This window comes from Tenrec ecaudatus, chromosome 10 (assembly GCF_050624435.1).
Source record: "Tenrec ecaudatus isolate mTenEca1 chromosome 10, mTenEca1.hap1, whole genome shotgun sequence".
Classification (NCBI taxonomy): Eukaryota; Metazoa; Chordata; class Mammalia; order Afrosoricida; family Tenrecidae; genus Tenrec; species Tenrec ecaudatus.
The window spans coordinates 9,510,873-9,524,408 of record NC_134539.1 but is presented as its reverse complement, the minus strand read 5'-3'; the positions used below and the strand labels follow the sequence as shown (position 1 = coordinate 9,524,408).

Sequence of the window (13,536 nt, the reverse complement as noted above, 5' to 3'; positions counted from 1 at the left end):
ATTGACCATGAAGATATGTCTTGATGGTCTTAGCCATTTACAAAGATAAACTACTTATCATAGTCAATAAATACTTGGCTGAGCACTCTGTAACTGCAAAGGTTTGTTCTAAGCTTAAGAAGCCGTGTGGAATCTAAACCCCCTCCTTCCAGGAATTTATTCTAAACTCATTCAAGCAAATAAAATATATGCATAAGTGAAAGAAATAGAACTGGTGCTTGCTAATTAACAAAGGAATAAAGAGCTATGTGAAAAATGTTGGCTTTGTTCTTTGATGTGTGTATATTTTCTAGAAAGCCATTATTTTAGAACTGAAACAGACTCTCTTTTTCCTCAGAAGATGTATGCTACCAGTCCCTACTCGGACCCTGTAGTGTCCATGGATCTGGATCCACAGCCAATCACGGATGAAGAAGAAGGCTTGATCTGGGTTGTGGGTCCTGTCCTGGCAGTGGTCTTTATCATCTGCATTGTCATAGCTATTCTTCTGTATAAGAGGTAGGCTTGCCCAACATTACTGTTGGGGACTTGATAACTATTCTGTGTTCATGGTATGGGGACTTGATAACCATTCTGTGTTCATGGTATGCTTGAGTAGAGTAGCAATGCTCTAACCCATTTCTATTTCCATTTTGAGCTAGAAACGTAATATCAAGGCGGAGCTACTTAAATTGCACGTGGCATCTCTTTGTTGTCCAGCATGCAGGATGCCACCACCCACCATCTTTAGGCAATGCACATACTTGGCATGTCAATTGAGATATTAATAAGCCCACAAGGAGGTAATTTCTGTTCAAGCTTGCACTTTCTGGTTTCTGGTGTTGTTTCTTCATTTCAGCATGATTTTTGGAAGCAATGACCACTGTGCACATTTGTGTCCATTTCATAAGGTGTACGTGTGCTGAGAATTTCCCCCCTGCGGCTATTTCTCAAAAGTAGCTGTAAAATCAGGATTAAATAAGGAGGAGGAGGAAAATGAGCTCTCTCTTCTGTTCTCTGTACTTCTATCGCTCATCCCATCTCTTCAATGGAGTGAGGGTTCCGTTCTGTCCAAAGAAGGGGAGGCGGGGGGAGCAAGGTACTACTTCCCTTTGTAAGAAAATACAACCTAATCTTCAGAGTGCCAAGTTCCAATATAACGTGGTGTTTGGGACTGCTTTGGGGATGGAAATAATGGGAATCTACCCACATCTCTTCTGCTTTTCTTTTTCTTCATTTTTTTCCAATCGCTGTCAGCCTCCATTATATATAAGCAAGATGTTATTTTCCCGTTTATTTCCTTGTCAGCTGAATAGCGACAATTCATCATTCTTTACCACCCCCACCACTCCCTACGTAGACCCAGGCTTTAAAAATATTAATTGTAAAATTATATCAATGCACACTTAAAAAAACCTTTTAAATCTTTTAAATAACTAAATCCTATAAACCCTAAATAGCCTCCCTCAACATCAACTTTTATCAAATTTTATTGCATAAAACTTTAATCTTTATATTGATTGTTTTCCACTTTTAGGGTGATAGCTCTTAGAAGCTGATGTTAAAACTATCTCTTACATTCACTAAAAGAAGCTTCTCTCAGTATCTCTCTTTCTCTATCTCTTTTGCTCCATAATTTTGAACTTCAAAATCTAATGAAATGTCTTCATGTTGATTCTGCATCAAAGTTTGACCTTATTGTCTCGTTTCTATGATTGCACCACTGGGTTTATATTAATTTTTTCCACCGCATACCTTCTTAAACATGATCTTCTTATATTCCTGAACTAACCTTTTTTATAAACCATCTATAATCGTGTATAAGTTGACTTTTGCAGCACATTTTTAATGCAGTTTTTGTGGTAAAATTAGGTGTCTCAGCTGATATTCAGGTCAGCTTATACTCGAGTATATATGATATATATATCATATATATAAGCTTATACTTATCTATATGTCATATATATAAGCTTATACTCAGCTTATACTTGAGTGTACTCGAGTATATATGATATGTGTGTGTGTGTGTGTGTGTGTGTGTGTGTGTATATATACTCTTGCCTTTATTTATTTTTTAATTACCCTTCAAAGCATGTCTGGTTGAGGAGTTTTCTTCTCTCAGGCTGCATTTCATTTATTCTGGTGTGAAGAGTGCATTGAGGAATAAACGTCATGAGAGAATGTTCATAACCATAGCCCATTAAATTGCCTCTCGCAGAGCTGGAGGGAATAAAGGAAATATCCGTCATGATCGTTTCTTAATTAGTGTCATCATTCAGCTAGCCAGGGCAGGAAAACAACTGAAGAGGCAGGTGGTTGAAGGCCCAAGCCTCCTTGGTCCGATGGTTTCAGTCTTCCTCCCTGGCTCCTTCCTACGCTGCATCTTGCGGGGTCCTTTGTCTTGCCCTCCTCTCTCTTGTGTACCAGGAAAGGACTAGAGACACCAAGTACCTCCCTCCCAGAATAGTGAGAGGTCTTGTTTGTGTCCAGGCGGGAGTTAGTGCCTCTGGCAGCTCTGGTTCTTATTTATCACCGGGCCGTTATATTACTCAATCACAGAGTGCCAAGGTAGAGTTCTCTGTCCAGGTAATCACCACCTCCCAGCAGGAGTCAGGTTTGAACACCAGGACCTATTGACACTTCCTGTCTGACCTCTGACTGGTGACCTTTGATGATTCAAAATGGGCGGAGCTCTGCCTTCCTTTTCAAGCTGTGCTTCCTGTGGACATCTCTGGGTATCACCTAGTGATGCCTCTTAACACAGATGTGCTCCGCATCTCTGAATCTGTTATGCAAACAGGAAGAAGTAGGATGAGAGCATAAATCATATTATCTTTAAGATTTATCATTGTGTCCCCTTTTTTGTTGTTATTTAATCTGCCTGTGCTTGAAAAACAGTTACACCTTTCCCTAAACCCGGCATTGTGTTTGAAGGCTTTGGGAAAAGAGAATCGCCTTTTTCTGTGTGCGTATGGAAGTATTCTGTAAGGCAGTGGCTGAGAAACGCACACACCCTTGCGTGCTCGGTATATTTAGCTAGCCATCTGAGGGCCCGTGAAACGCTGCTGAAATAGAAATGCTGGCTTCAGCATAAAGAACATTCCTGACTTGAAATTCAAGTAGACCCGACAATGTCCTTCTTGATTTCCATGAGCCTGCTCCAGAGCGAGGCTTCAGTACTTGGTGAATAGTGCCTTTTAAAGCCTGATTCTGAACAAAATTAATTATGTAATAAATTCTCCGTCCTTCTTCTCAGGTGCTTCTCAGTTTATACACTGGCCATTAACCCTTAGTTTTATCATCATCAATATGGTTATTGTTATAAAGTATTTTACATCCTATCTGCGAGTAATGTTTTGAGAAGAGAATGGGTTTTCTTAGTAATCCCTTTTGCCTAGCTACCTGTTAGGAAACACTTGAGTTAGGAAAGCAAGCTGAAACCAGAGAGGAATATTGTATCCACGTAAGGAAGCATATCAAGGTATCTAATGAGACTTCGAAACTTACTCTTCATTATATTAATAGGAAAGTGTACTGTGCTCTTTTATCTGTCCTGTTTGTTTGGCTCTGTCTTAACTTAGTCATTTGTACACCCTTCAGACAACAATAATCAGCAATTAAATTATATCACTGAGGCTTTGTAGAACTCTGAAGTACTGTCTGATCAGAGAATTAAATTCTTCTTGGTTGATCTTTGGTGTCCAAAATTACCTGCCGCTCCGATTTCTGCAATCTTGTGCTTGATCTATATAAGGTGCCGAGATTTAAGAATTGATAATGGACAAAGATCAAGTGGGAGCCAGACTTAGAACAACTTTGGATGAGGAGGCCGCACACTTGAATTCCAGTTCCCATTCTGCAGCCAGCAAAATCTGTAGGGCAGTAAGCCAGGGCGGGCCCTAGGCCCTGGAGCCTCAGTCATCCCTCACTTCAGAAATGAGGAAATAGATGATCTGAGTAGATAATAAATATTTTAAGTACTAATACTTGGTATTCTTAGAACCCCAAAGGGCAGTAAATAGATTGGGTAGTGTATGTGTGCCTCCGTGTGATGTGGACTGCTTTGTTTGAAATATGGCCCCAGGCTGCCTTTCATTGATCAGCTCCCATCAAGGATGATAACCCTCATCCCCAAAGCAATTGAATCTTCGATAGCCGTAGACTCAGTCCACTTGGTACAGATGCAAGGCTTTCTAGCAGCGAGTTCTAGAATTGACCAGGAAATATATCCATAGAAAGTTAATAGTTAAGAACAAATCGCTAGCCTGGCTCTATGGAACAACATTGCAAGATGGATGGGAATTGTTGGCTGGATTCGATGGAAATACAGAAAGAGTGGATTGGAATATCAGAGAGGTTTGAGACTCGGCCTAGATGGAGGCAGCATCCATGGGTGGGAGTCCTTTAAAATCAGCATGGACCTGGTGGAAAGACTAAATCCTTCCAGCCCCAACCATGGCTCCCAGAGAAGGGCCATGAGGTCTGTGTGATGAACTCACTGGCTGCCCTGACATCACTTATGTCTGGAGGCATCCCTCCGTAGGGTTTCCAGTGCCTTTCTTTTGGGGGAACTAGATTGCTGGGACTTTCTTCCACGGGGCCTCTGTTTGGAATTGAACTTCCAACCTTTTGGTCAGCAGCGAGCACTTAACTCTTCGCATCGCCCAGGAACTCTGACTCAAATACGGGCTTGTGGCTTTTCCGTGTCCTCAGCTCCAGCACTGGCTCTCTGCAGACTCGGCCTAGGTAGTCTTCTCTCAGGATATCAGCCCAACATGTATGGCCAAGGTACTATCGGATCTCTTGATGATGCTGTGAACCCCTGTGCAGCTTCCCCAGCGACAGTGGGCAAAGCCATCTCTGCCTTCTGCTCTTGATTTTGAACCTCTCAACCTGCAGAGCCTTGCTGGCCCACCTCTACCCCTCACCCTGGTCTGGCTCACGAACTCAAGTAAGGGGAGACACTGCCTGACAAAGAAGGTCTTTGTAGGTGCCTCCTCTTCCCCCACCTGTCTTCTCTATGGGTCTAGACCACCTTGTTGCTATGATTAGCCCCCAACTTATAGCCACCTCATTCAGAAAAGACACCAGCTGTTGTAATCCTTAGGATTTCCATTGGCTGATACTTAGTCGATGGCTAGACATTGCTTCCTAGTTTGTCTTAATCTGGAAATTCTGCTGAGGGGCAAAAAATGTATTCAACATCTTAGCAACATGCAAAACTCCACTGACAGCCTTCTGGTGCCTTAGCATGGGTTGCATTGGCCTAGAATTGAACCCAGATCTCCTGCATGGCAGTCTAGCGTTCTACCCCTGCTTCACCACTGCCCTCCCAGGCTGCCGTGGCCTCCCCTTCAGATGCCCCCAAAGCCCTTGCTTATTTAACAACATCAGAGAATTGTTTCTTCATTTCCTTGCCTTTCTGCCTGCTCAACTGCAGATCAGGAACTGTGTGTATTTCTTACTGGTCCCTGGATGCCTCACAGAGGGACTGGCACAGACGGGTAGTAACTAATTGCGAGAAAACCAGTCTAGCGGCATTAAACAAATATGCACTCTCAGTCGCTCCATTGCCACCTTCAACTTGGGTCAGCAAGACCCTTCATAAACCTCAGTCTCCTCTTTCGTTTCACCAGTAGCCAGAGCCTCCACACTTGGGCTGGAAACGTGCCCCTGTGTCGGATGAGGCTGGCATTTCTGTGGACGAGGGGGTGAGTGGTGACCTAATTATGCACCCCTTCATCCAAATACAGCCCTCCAGTACACACAGTGACAAAGTGGTCCATTTAGTGGCTCTCCCCTCCCTCAGAAGAACAGACTTCATTACCAGTGACTCACTGATCACTTCATTTTTTCTTTTCTTTAAAAGGGAGCAGGTGAGCAGCAGGTAGGTCGTTTTAACCCTAACACACTAGGTAAATCATTCTAAATGTCAGGGTGCAAAGAGTGAAGCGGCGGGCATGGGATCTTTGTTCTCATTCACTGTGCACTTTGTGTGTTTGTGCCTTTACAATGTGGATTTCGCGTTTGGGGATAAGATGTGCTGAATTGTCTTCTGCAGCCAGATACACCAGCCAAGCCTACCTTGTCTACCGCTTTGGCATGACAGAAGACTTAGTACCTGTCTTCTGGAAATTGAGAACTCACGCACGTAATGCTCAGCATGGTGATGGTTTAGCTCAATCCTTCTGGGGGACTGTTAGGCTCTCTGCCCAAGGGGCATGGGTACTTCAGCCCACGTGTTACTCCAGGTGAAAACATCTCTGAGCAGGTGGGAGACGTAGTCACAGGCTGCAGCACCTCTTTGGGGAGCAAAGTTTGTATCGTGGCAGAGGCTGGTCACAAGCTGGTTTTCTGAATCTACCTGGCTCCAGAGACCAGCCAAGCTCTGCAGACTCACAGCGTTGAGGACGCTCTTTTTGGAAAAGCAAAAAGTTTTTAAGCCTCTGTTGGGGGAATTAAAAGAAAAAGAAGGTTCTTGATAACCTTTCTTTTTCAAGAGGGGTTTGAAGAAATCATCTCTGCAACTTTAATGAGTGGTCAGTCATAGATTAGACAATTGTTCATGTGCTGTGTGTGTGTGTGTACAGCTCCACAAAATGTACAGGTTATTAATTCACTTAAAAGAGATCGTGTGTCTCGGCATTGACGACTAGTTATTTTCCATGAATAAGTGCCATGCAAGGAACAATGCGGTGCGCTCATTGAAAGGACATTAGTTGTAGGGTATTTTGTTGTTGTTGTTATTGTTGGGTTTTCCCCCTTCCCATGGCATGTTTTCTAAAAATCAAATTATCCTTAGCATTGAACACCTCCTGGGATGCACTTAGGTAATCCTGGAATTATTCTCTCGATGATGCATAGAAGTGAATGTGACATGAACTCACAAAAAGAAAAAAGAGGGAGAAAGAAAACGAATTCTTTCTTGGGCGCCATGCCCTCACTTCCTGATGAGCTCGTAATTAGAAGCCGTGCACTGTGTGGACAGGCTGTCGTTTCTGAGTGTGTGTCAGTTGTGTGTCCTCGCTTGTGAGCACTGTTTTCTTGCATCTTGGTTGTCATGGTTACTCTCCTTACCATTGGCCAACTAACATGTAGCCTTTCTTTTTCCCTTTTTGCTGCATTAAAATGGAGCAGTAAACCTGACAGGTGAGGAGGAGAGAACGGAGCCCTTAAATGTTCCCTGAGGAAAAGCACCAGCACCTGGGGGACACTGAGCAACTGAGGAGCGGGGGTGGGGGCTGGACACGAACGACGGGGGCTGGCAGAAAGACAGTGGGAGAAAATGTGCATGTTCAGACAGATTAGAGAGACCAATAAGCAGATAGATTCTGGAAGAAATAAATACCTCCTCGTCTCTGTAAGAAGAAGAAACAGGTTTTTTTAGAATTCACATTAGTCACAAGCAGTGTGAGAGTTGTGTTTGGGGTGAGGTCAACATCTGTGTTTCGTGTCTGCGGAACGTCCCTGTCAGGTGTCGTGTGCTCCTTACGTGTTTAGTTTTCTTTTGCTGGAAGATTAGTTTGGTTTCAAGTGTAGCCTTAGGCCACCTCTCTGTAGAGCAGGGTTCTCAACCTGTGGGTCTCTCGCCACCTCTTTGGGGGTCGAACGACCCTTTCACTGGGGTCACCCGATTCATCACAGTAGCAAAATGACACTTAGGAAGTAGCAACAAAAATAATTTTACGGTTGGGGGGGTCACCACAACAGGAGGAACTGTATGGAAGGGTCGCAGCATTAGAAAGACTGAGAACCACTGCTCTGTAGCAACACTATCATTCTTACACCCTGCCAGTGTAAATTTGAAATTATTATCAAATTTAAAAGTCACCTCCCATGTCTCCTAGTGCTGATCATACCAATAACAACAAGTAGAGCCAGAATCAAGTGATTATTGGCTGGTTGGCCCAAACTTACCTTCTTGTGTACACACATACTCATAGATACATGCATTTGCTTCTATGTGTGCATATTTGCGTATATATACTTATATGTTCACACATATAGGTACACACAAAAGGGATTGCAAAAAACATCTAGGGAAAAAATTGAGTAAATATAATGTAATTCTTCCGCTAACCGTTCAAAGCTCTTTTGCGTGTGTCTATATGTGTGTGTGTCCATATATTTTTTTCCTGGATTTAAAAAATTAAACTAAGAAGGAAAAGGTTGATGAAGTTCATCCTGCTCGCCTTCCCCATCCTGCTCAATGGGGTCTTTCTAGACCCCCACCTGCAGCAGCGACTCCTGAGAACTTGCTAGAAATGAAGATCATTAGCTCCCATCCCTGCTTCCCGTTTCCCCACCTTCTCACCTCCAAGTCTCCCGAACTAGAGACGCTGGACCAGGACCCAGCAGTTTGTATGTCAGTCATCTGCCCGTGTGATTCTGAGGCATGCTACCGTGTTAGAACCACTGCTGCCCGCTTTGCCTCAAAACCAGTGAACACCACTCAGCAAGCCTCAGTTTCAGGGAAAGGCCATCTTACCACATGGGGGTGGTTTTCTTGGATGAGGGGTTGGGAGCCATCACTTTGTCATGGTTGCTATTGTTCTTAGGTGTCATCAAGATATTTGTCACGCTCTGCATGACAAAATGAAACGACGCCCCCTCCCAAGCCATGCCTAAAGTCTTTCCTGTGCTTGAGCCCATTGTTAGATCCACTGGGTCAATCCATCTCCTGGAGGGTCTGCCTCCCTTTCACGGATCCTCTACTTTACCACACACCCATTAGGGTTGGCTCTACATTGAGCTGGCAGCTTGTCCCCAGTCGAACTTTGAGTGCTTTCCATCCCAAGGACCCCATTGTTTGGCATCATTTCAAACAATATTCCCCTGCTATGCATAAGGTTTTCAACCGCTACTCTAAGAAATTGGCCACCTCTTCCATCTTCCTCATCTAACTCAGGCTGGAAACTCTGCTGAAAACCTGTCCCCCAGAGGTGACCCTACTGGTATTTGAAATCCTGGTGCCAGATCTCTCAACAGCACACAAACAAGCCACCATAGTAGATAAGCTGATGGGCAAGTGACGATTAACATCACTAGTTCCCGTTTATCTAAGAGAAGAGCATATGCAAAACTAATTTTTCCAGCCCAAAGGCAACAACTATGAACTCACTTCATCTGAGTAGAGATCCACCTTTCACAATAACACTGTCCAGGCTCTACAGCTTCATCACTGCCTTCTTATTAGTAAGTTTGTGGAATCATTGCCATTTAACGATTCCGGCTGATAGACACCTATAGAGTAGGTTTCCAAGACAATAAATCTGCACAGGGGCAGATGGCCTCATCAGGACGAGTCAGGTGTTTGAATCATCCACCAGGACGAGTCAGCTTTGCACTTAGCAGTCCAGTCTGCACCCAGCAGTGCCATCATGGGCCCTAAGATGGCAGGCTTGGGCAAAACTGAAACATCATCTTCTAACGTTCCTCTGCGGACAGAGGTGAAGCATCTGAGACGAGAGTTAGTAGTGGCTTCCTGGAGGAAGTACACGCCCACGATGGCCGAACTGGGTTTCCATTTGACCAGGTTGAATGGTGTCAGAACCCTGACAGGTATGAATGAACATCTTTGAATATTAATAGTCACTCTCACTACCATTGAATAAAGTTCTACCGGTGGAGACCGTGCAGGGCAGGGCAGAACTGGTCCAAGACTGGTCATCTCTACAGGAGTAGAAACGCTCGTTCTTCTCCCTTGGGTCACCATGTTGTTAGCCTGATGTGTAACTCGCTGTGCCACGGATAGTTTCCAGGAAATGAGAACTTTTCATCAGAAGCCGTCCATCCAATGTGACCTCCCATTGTTGCTTCTTCCTCTAGTACTCCGAGAGGAGAGACCAGTTGAGAATAGGCAAAAATAAAATACCCCTGAAGGTAGAGCAGCCTTTGTCGTATGTTAGCCACATCCCGAACACCCGCACATTGTATACTATTAGCAGTTCCTGGCAAGTCTCAAACGCCATAGGACCTACCATTTCCTGCACGTGCACACGCCCTGCACAGATTCCGCTCACCATGGAAAAGGAACTGGCATCGGGGGGTTGCCATTGTGAGAGGGGGAGTGAGGGTAGTAAATGATACAAGCTATGTCAAGTTCACAGTCTGCTTTTAGTCACATTTTTCTAAGTAAAATATTCAAACAGGAGAAATTTTACTCTTTGAAACCAGGTTTGCCTTAATGTAGACGATTAGCTGCCATTTAGTACTGGCAGCAGTTTCGCTCTGTACAAGGTTTACATGTAGTCTCTACATTTAACTTCACTTCGAAACGTTTCTTAGTGATTCGTTCTGGCTCAGGTATCGCTGTTTTAGCCGGTGTGTTCACAAGTCATAGGGTTGGAATGTGAGCATCAGAACTACCCGTATTACGATTATCAGAAGAAACTCTGCAAAATAAGTTAAACAGCTGGAATTACCCACTGATTAGGTGTCGGGTTGGGGAGGTCTTTGGGATCATTCCATTGAGCAAACAGAATGAAGGAGATGGTCGTTCATAAATGTTAAGACACTCCTCCCAAAGTTCGCTCTAAGTGTGAATTACGATTTTAATCTCATGCTCTGGATTGTCTGAGACTCCCATCTGTTGAAGTTCAAGAGATGAGTTCCAATGATGTAGCTATCAGAGAAAGTGACAGGAAAAGAAGGGAGAAAACCCCAGATTTGAGTCACTGGGCTTTGGCTAGGGACAGGGGATGGTGAAAAAGACTAAAACCTGAGCATGGCCTGAGCAGGTTTCTCGAAATGAGAAGACAGTCGATTGACCAGCCCCATGCAATGCTGTCCATTAAACCATTCAGATTTTACATTTTCCGGGAGGTGGGGTGGTGGGTGTCAATGAATATTTAGGGTTATAGTGAGTCAGATTTGATTTAATGGTGGTGGGTTTTTTTGGGGGGCGGGGGGGTGCGCAGGGAGGGTCAGCTGAATCTTTCAGTCTGAGGAGGCCAGTGCCCGCAGCAGGAGTGCCAGGACATGTCTGCTCTGGAGCTGGTCACCCTACCCCTCTTTCTCTCCCTCCTCATGCCTCTCTCACTGGCTCCTCATCTCTTTCCCCTTCCTTTTCCTGTTCTCACCCCACACAACTAGAGCATCCATCCCTGTGGCCTCATCTCCCCTGCACGGTTCACCTCTACTTGGTAGTGTTGGCTTGGTAGGTAGGACCTGGTGTCCTAAGACTGGACTTGAGTCCTTCCGGTAGAAACAGGAAAGCCCGAGATGTGTGAATTCAAGGCCCTGAGAAGGGAAAGCGTCTGATAAGACTCATGCAAGAAATTCCTTTCCTCCAGGTGGTCTGCCTGAAGGTGTTGCACTGGAGTAGGTCACATGTACTCTCCTTCGGCATCAGAGTTCCCTTCATCCCGGCCTTAGTTTTCTTTTCCATGGACGAGGGGAAGTGGAAAGAAAAGCTGCTGAGCAGGAACCCTCTGGCTACCCAGAGAACATCGACCTGGGTGCCGCCGAGTGAGAGCCCTCTGCCACAGCATCACTGATGAACTGGGCCCCGGCGCATTGAAAACAGAAATGGGGGGGGGCGGTTCCCGAACACGTCCCCACATGAGAAGGCCTTCGCATTGAGTTGGGGCGAGCGGCAATGACTCCGACTTCAGCCCGGAGAGTGTAGGAATCAATATTTGGAATGAGTTCACTGCTGGAGAAAGATTGCCATTTGTTAAATAGGATCTTCATCTAGTTCAGCTTAGAGGAAAATAATAAGCTATCACTCTGCCTATTTGTGTTTGGCGGGGAAAGCGATGTTCAAGGATTCCCAGGAACAAATTCTGACATTTCTTGCATAGACATTTGTTAACATTATAATGTGACAGTTTAAACAAGTGTCTTTAATAAAGCTAGATGATGGCTTTTAAAAATAAAGTTAAAATGGATTGTGGGAAGTAGCCATATTTTTAACCGGGTGCTGTGAATAGTTCATGTCTAGAAGGATTATCTGAAGCAATAGGACGGACTTACCTATTAGATTAAATTACTCATTCTCTGATCTTTCTGTGGCTCTCTTTTATTAATAAAGTATGAATCATAGCTAGGTTAACATGACCAATCAACACTACTCCCCCGCCCCCCGACCTCGGAACCTTGAAATTTGGAAAGGACGGTGGGGGTTTGTGTGGTCCTAATTCTTACCTTAAATGTTACGATGACCTGACCGCTCGTGATTTAGCCACCTTCTGAGAAAGTCCAGCCCGTCTCTACTCTTTATCTTTCGGTGACCCACAGAGGGACCAGGGGGGTCTTCTTTCACTCATCAGTTGTAGGTCAAGTACTTTCAGAGATTTTCTGCATGGTATCAGACATCTTAGTATTGACCACTTAGAGAACTGTACCCAGCTTCCCATGATTAGAAAGTGTGACTAAGAGAGAGTGGGTGCAGAAGGTTGTAAGCACAGCTCACAGACACCCTCCTCAAGTGCTAAGGGCAGAGTCACTGAACTGCTAACATGAGACCTTGAAGGAGGACTCCCGTGGCAGTTCCTTAAGCTAAAATCCTCAGCATGAGGAAGCGCTACCGCGATCAAGTCACAAAGCCAGCTTGCTGAAAAGGTTTAAAACTGTGAACCTGGGTGAGGGAGTCTTGCTTCTGAATTTGTTTCTCTTGGTTTTTGTTTTATTCTTTTTTTTTTTTCTTTTCTCCCTATAGGAAGAGGGCCGAGTCCGACTCTAGAAAGAGCAGCATTCCCAACAGTAAGGAGGCCCCTTCCCACCACCCGACAGATCCCGTGGAGCTGAGGCGTCTTAATTTCCAAACACCAGGTAAAGAACATGGCTCGTCTTGCCCATCATAGAGTCTTGACTGATTGTGCCTTTATAGGAAAATATATCACTGTGTTTTGAGCAATTTTGTCTATACTGCTGGTTTATTTTAATATTATTGAGACTTGCCCAGGCAAAGATGGGACAGGAAATTAACTTATTTGTACAAATCTGAGATGAAGTGATGAAATTCTACTTGAGATTTTCAGAAGAAGTATAGTACTCATATTTGTAAGAAAATTTCCCATTTTATGGACTTAAGACAGTTTGTTATATCAGTAACACCAATCTGGAGCGAATTCAAATTTCTTATCTGGTTGGTTAATTGGATGGATGGATGGACAGATGGATGGATAAATCATTTGTCATATTAGTAATAATACATAGATTCATCCCATATTTTTCTGTTTATCACTGGTAGAAGTAGAGAAGCTAGGAAGAAGGGAGGGAGTGAGAAAGAAAGGAGTGGGAGAGGTTAGGAAAATGAGGCAACATTTTTTTAAAATCTATGCTAGATATCACTGAACAATTTACATCTCTTGTTTTTGGAGACACTGAAAGTTAACCAAAGATAGGAAATATATTTGCTTCTTTAAAATAAGTGAACATCTATTTCAACATAGGATAAAATACTATTCCATCTAAGGGGCATTTTGTACAATATTATTCATTCAAACCTAGCATTTTTCTTTTGCTTTCTAGCAAACAACTCTTGTTTAAACCACGTTGTAAATAATGAATGGTAAAAAAAATCTAGAAACATAAAACTTATCAGCACTGGCT

General features: G+C 44.0%; 1 protein-coding gene across 7 annotated transcripts in view; it reads left to right on the top strand.

Moving 5' to 3' along the window:
- The window catches only part of PTPRD (protein tyrosine phosphatase receptor type D), a 546,060-nt gene that overhangs the window by 399,520 nt on the left and 133,004 nt on the right, over positions 1 to 13,536 (top strand). For 4 of the 7 annotated variants that reach the window (XM_075559911.1, XM_075559908.1, XM_075559910.1 and 1 more), the window contains exons 20-21: positions 338 to 498; positions 12,641 to 12,753. In XM_075559911.1, coding sequence (XP_075416026.1) covers positions 338 to 498; positions 12,641 to 12,753 — 274 coding nt within the window. The remainder of the gene's footprint in view (positions 1 to 337; positions 499 to 12,640; positions 12,754 to 13,536) is intronic. The other 3 variants (XM_075559913.1, XM_075559912.1, XM_075559909.1) reach the window with 1 other exon arrangement.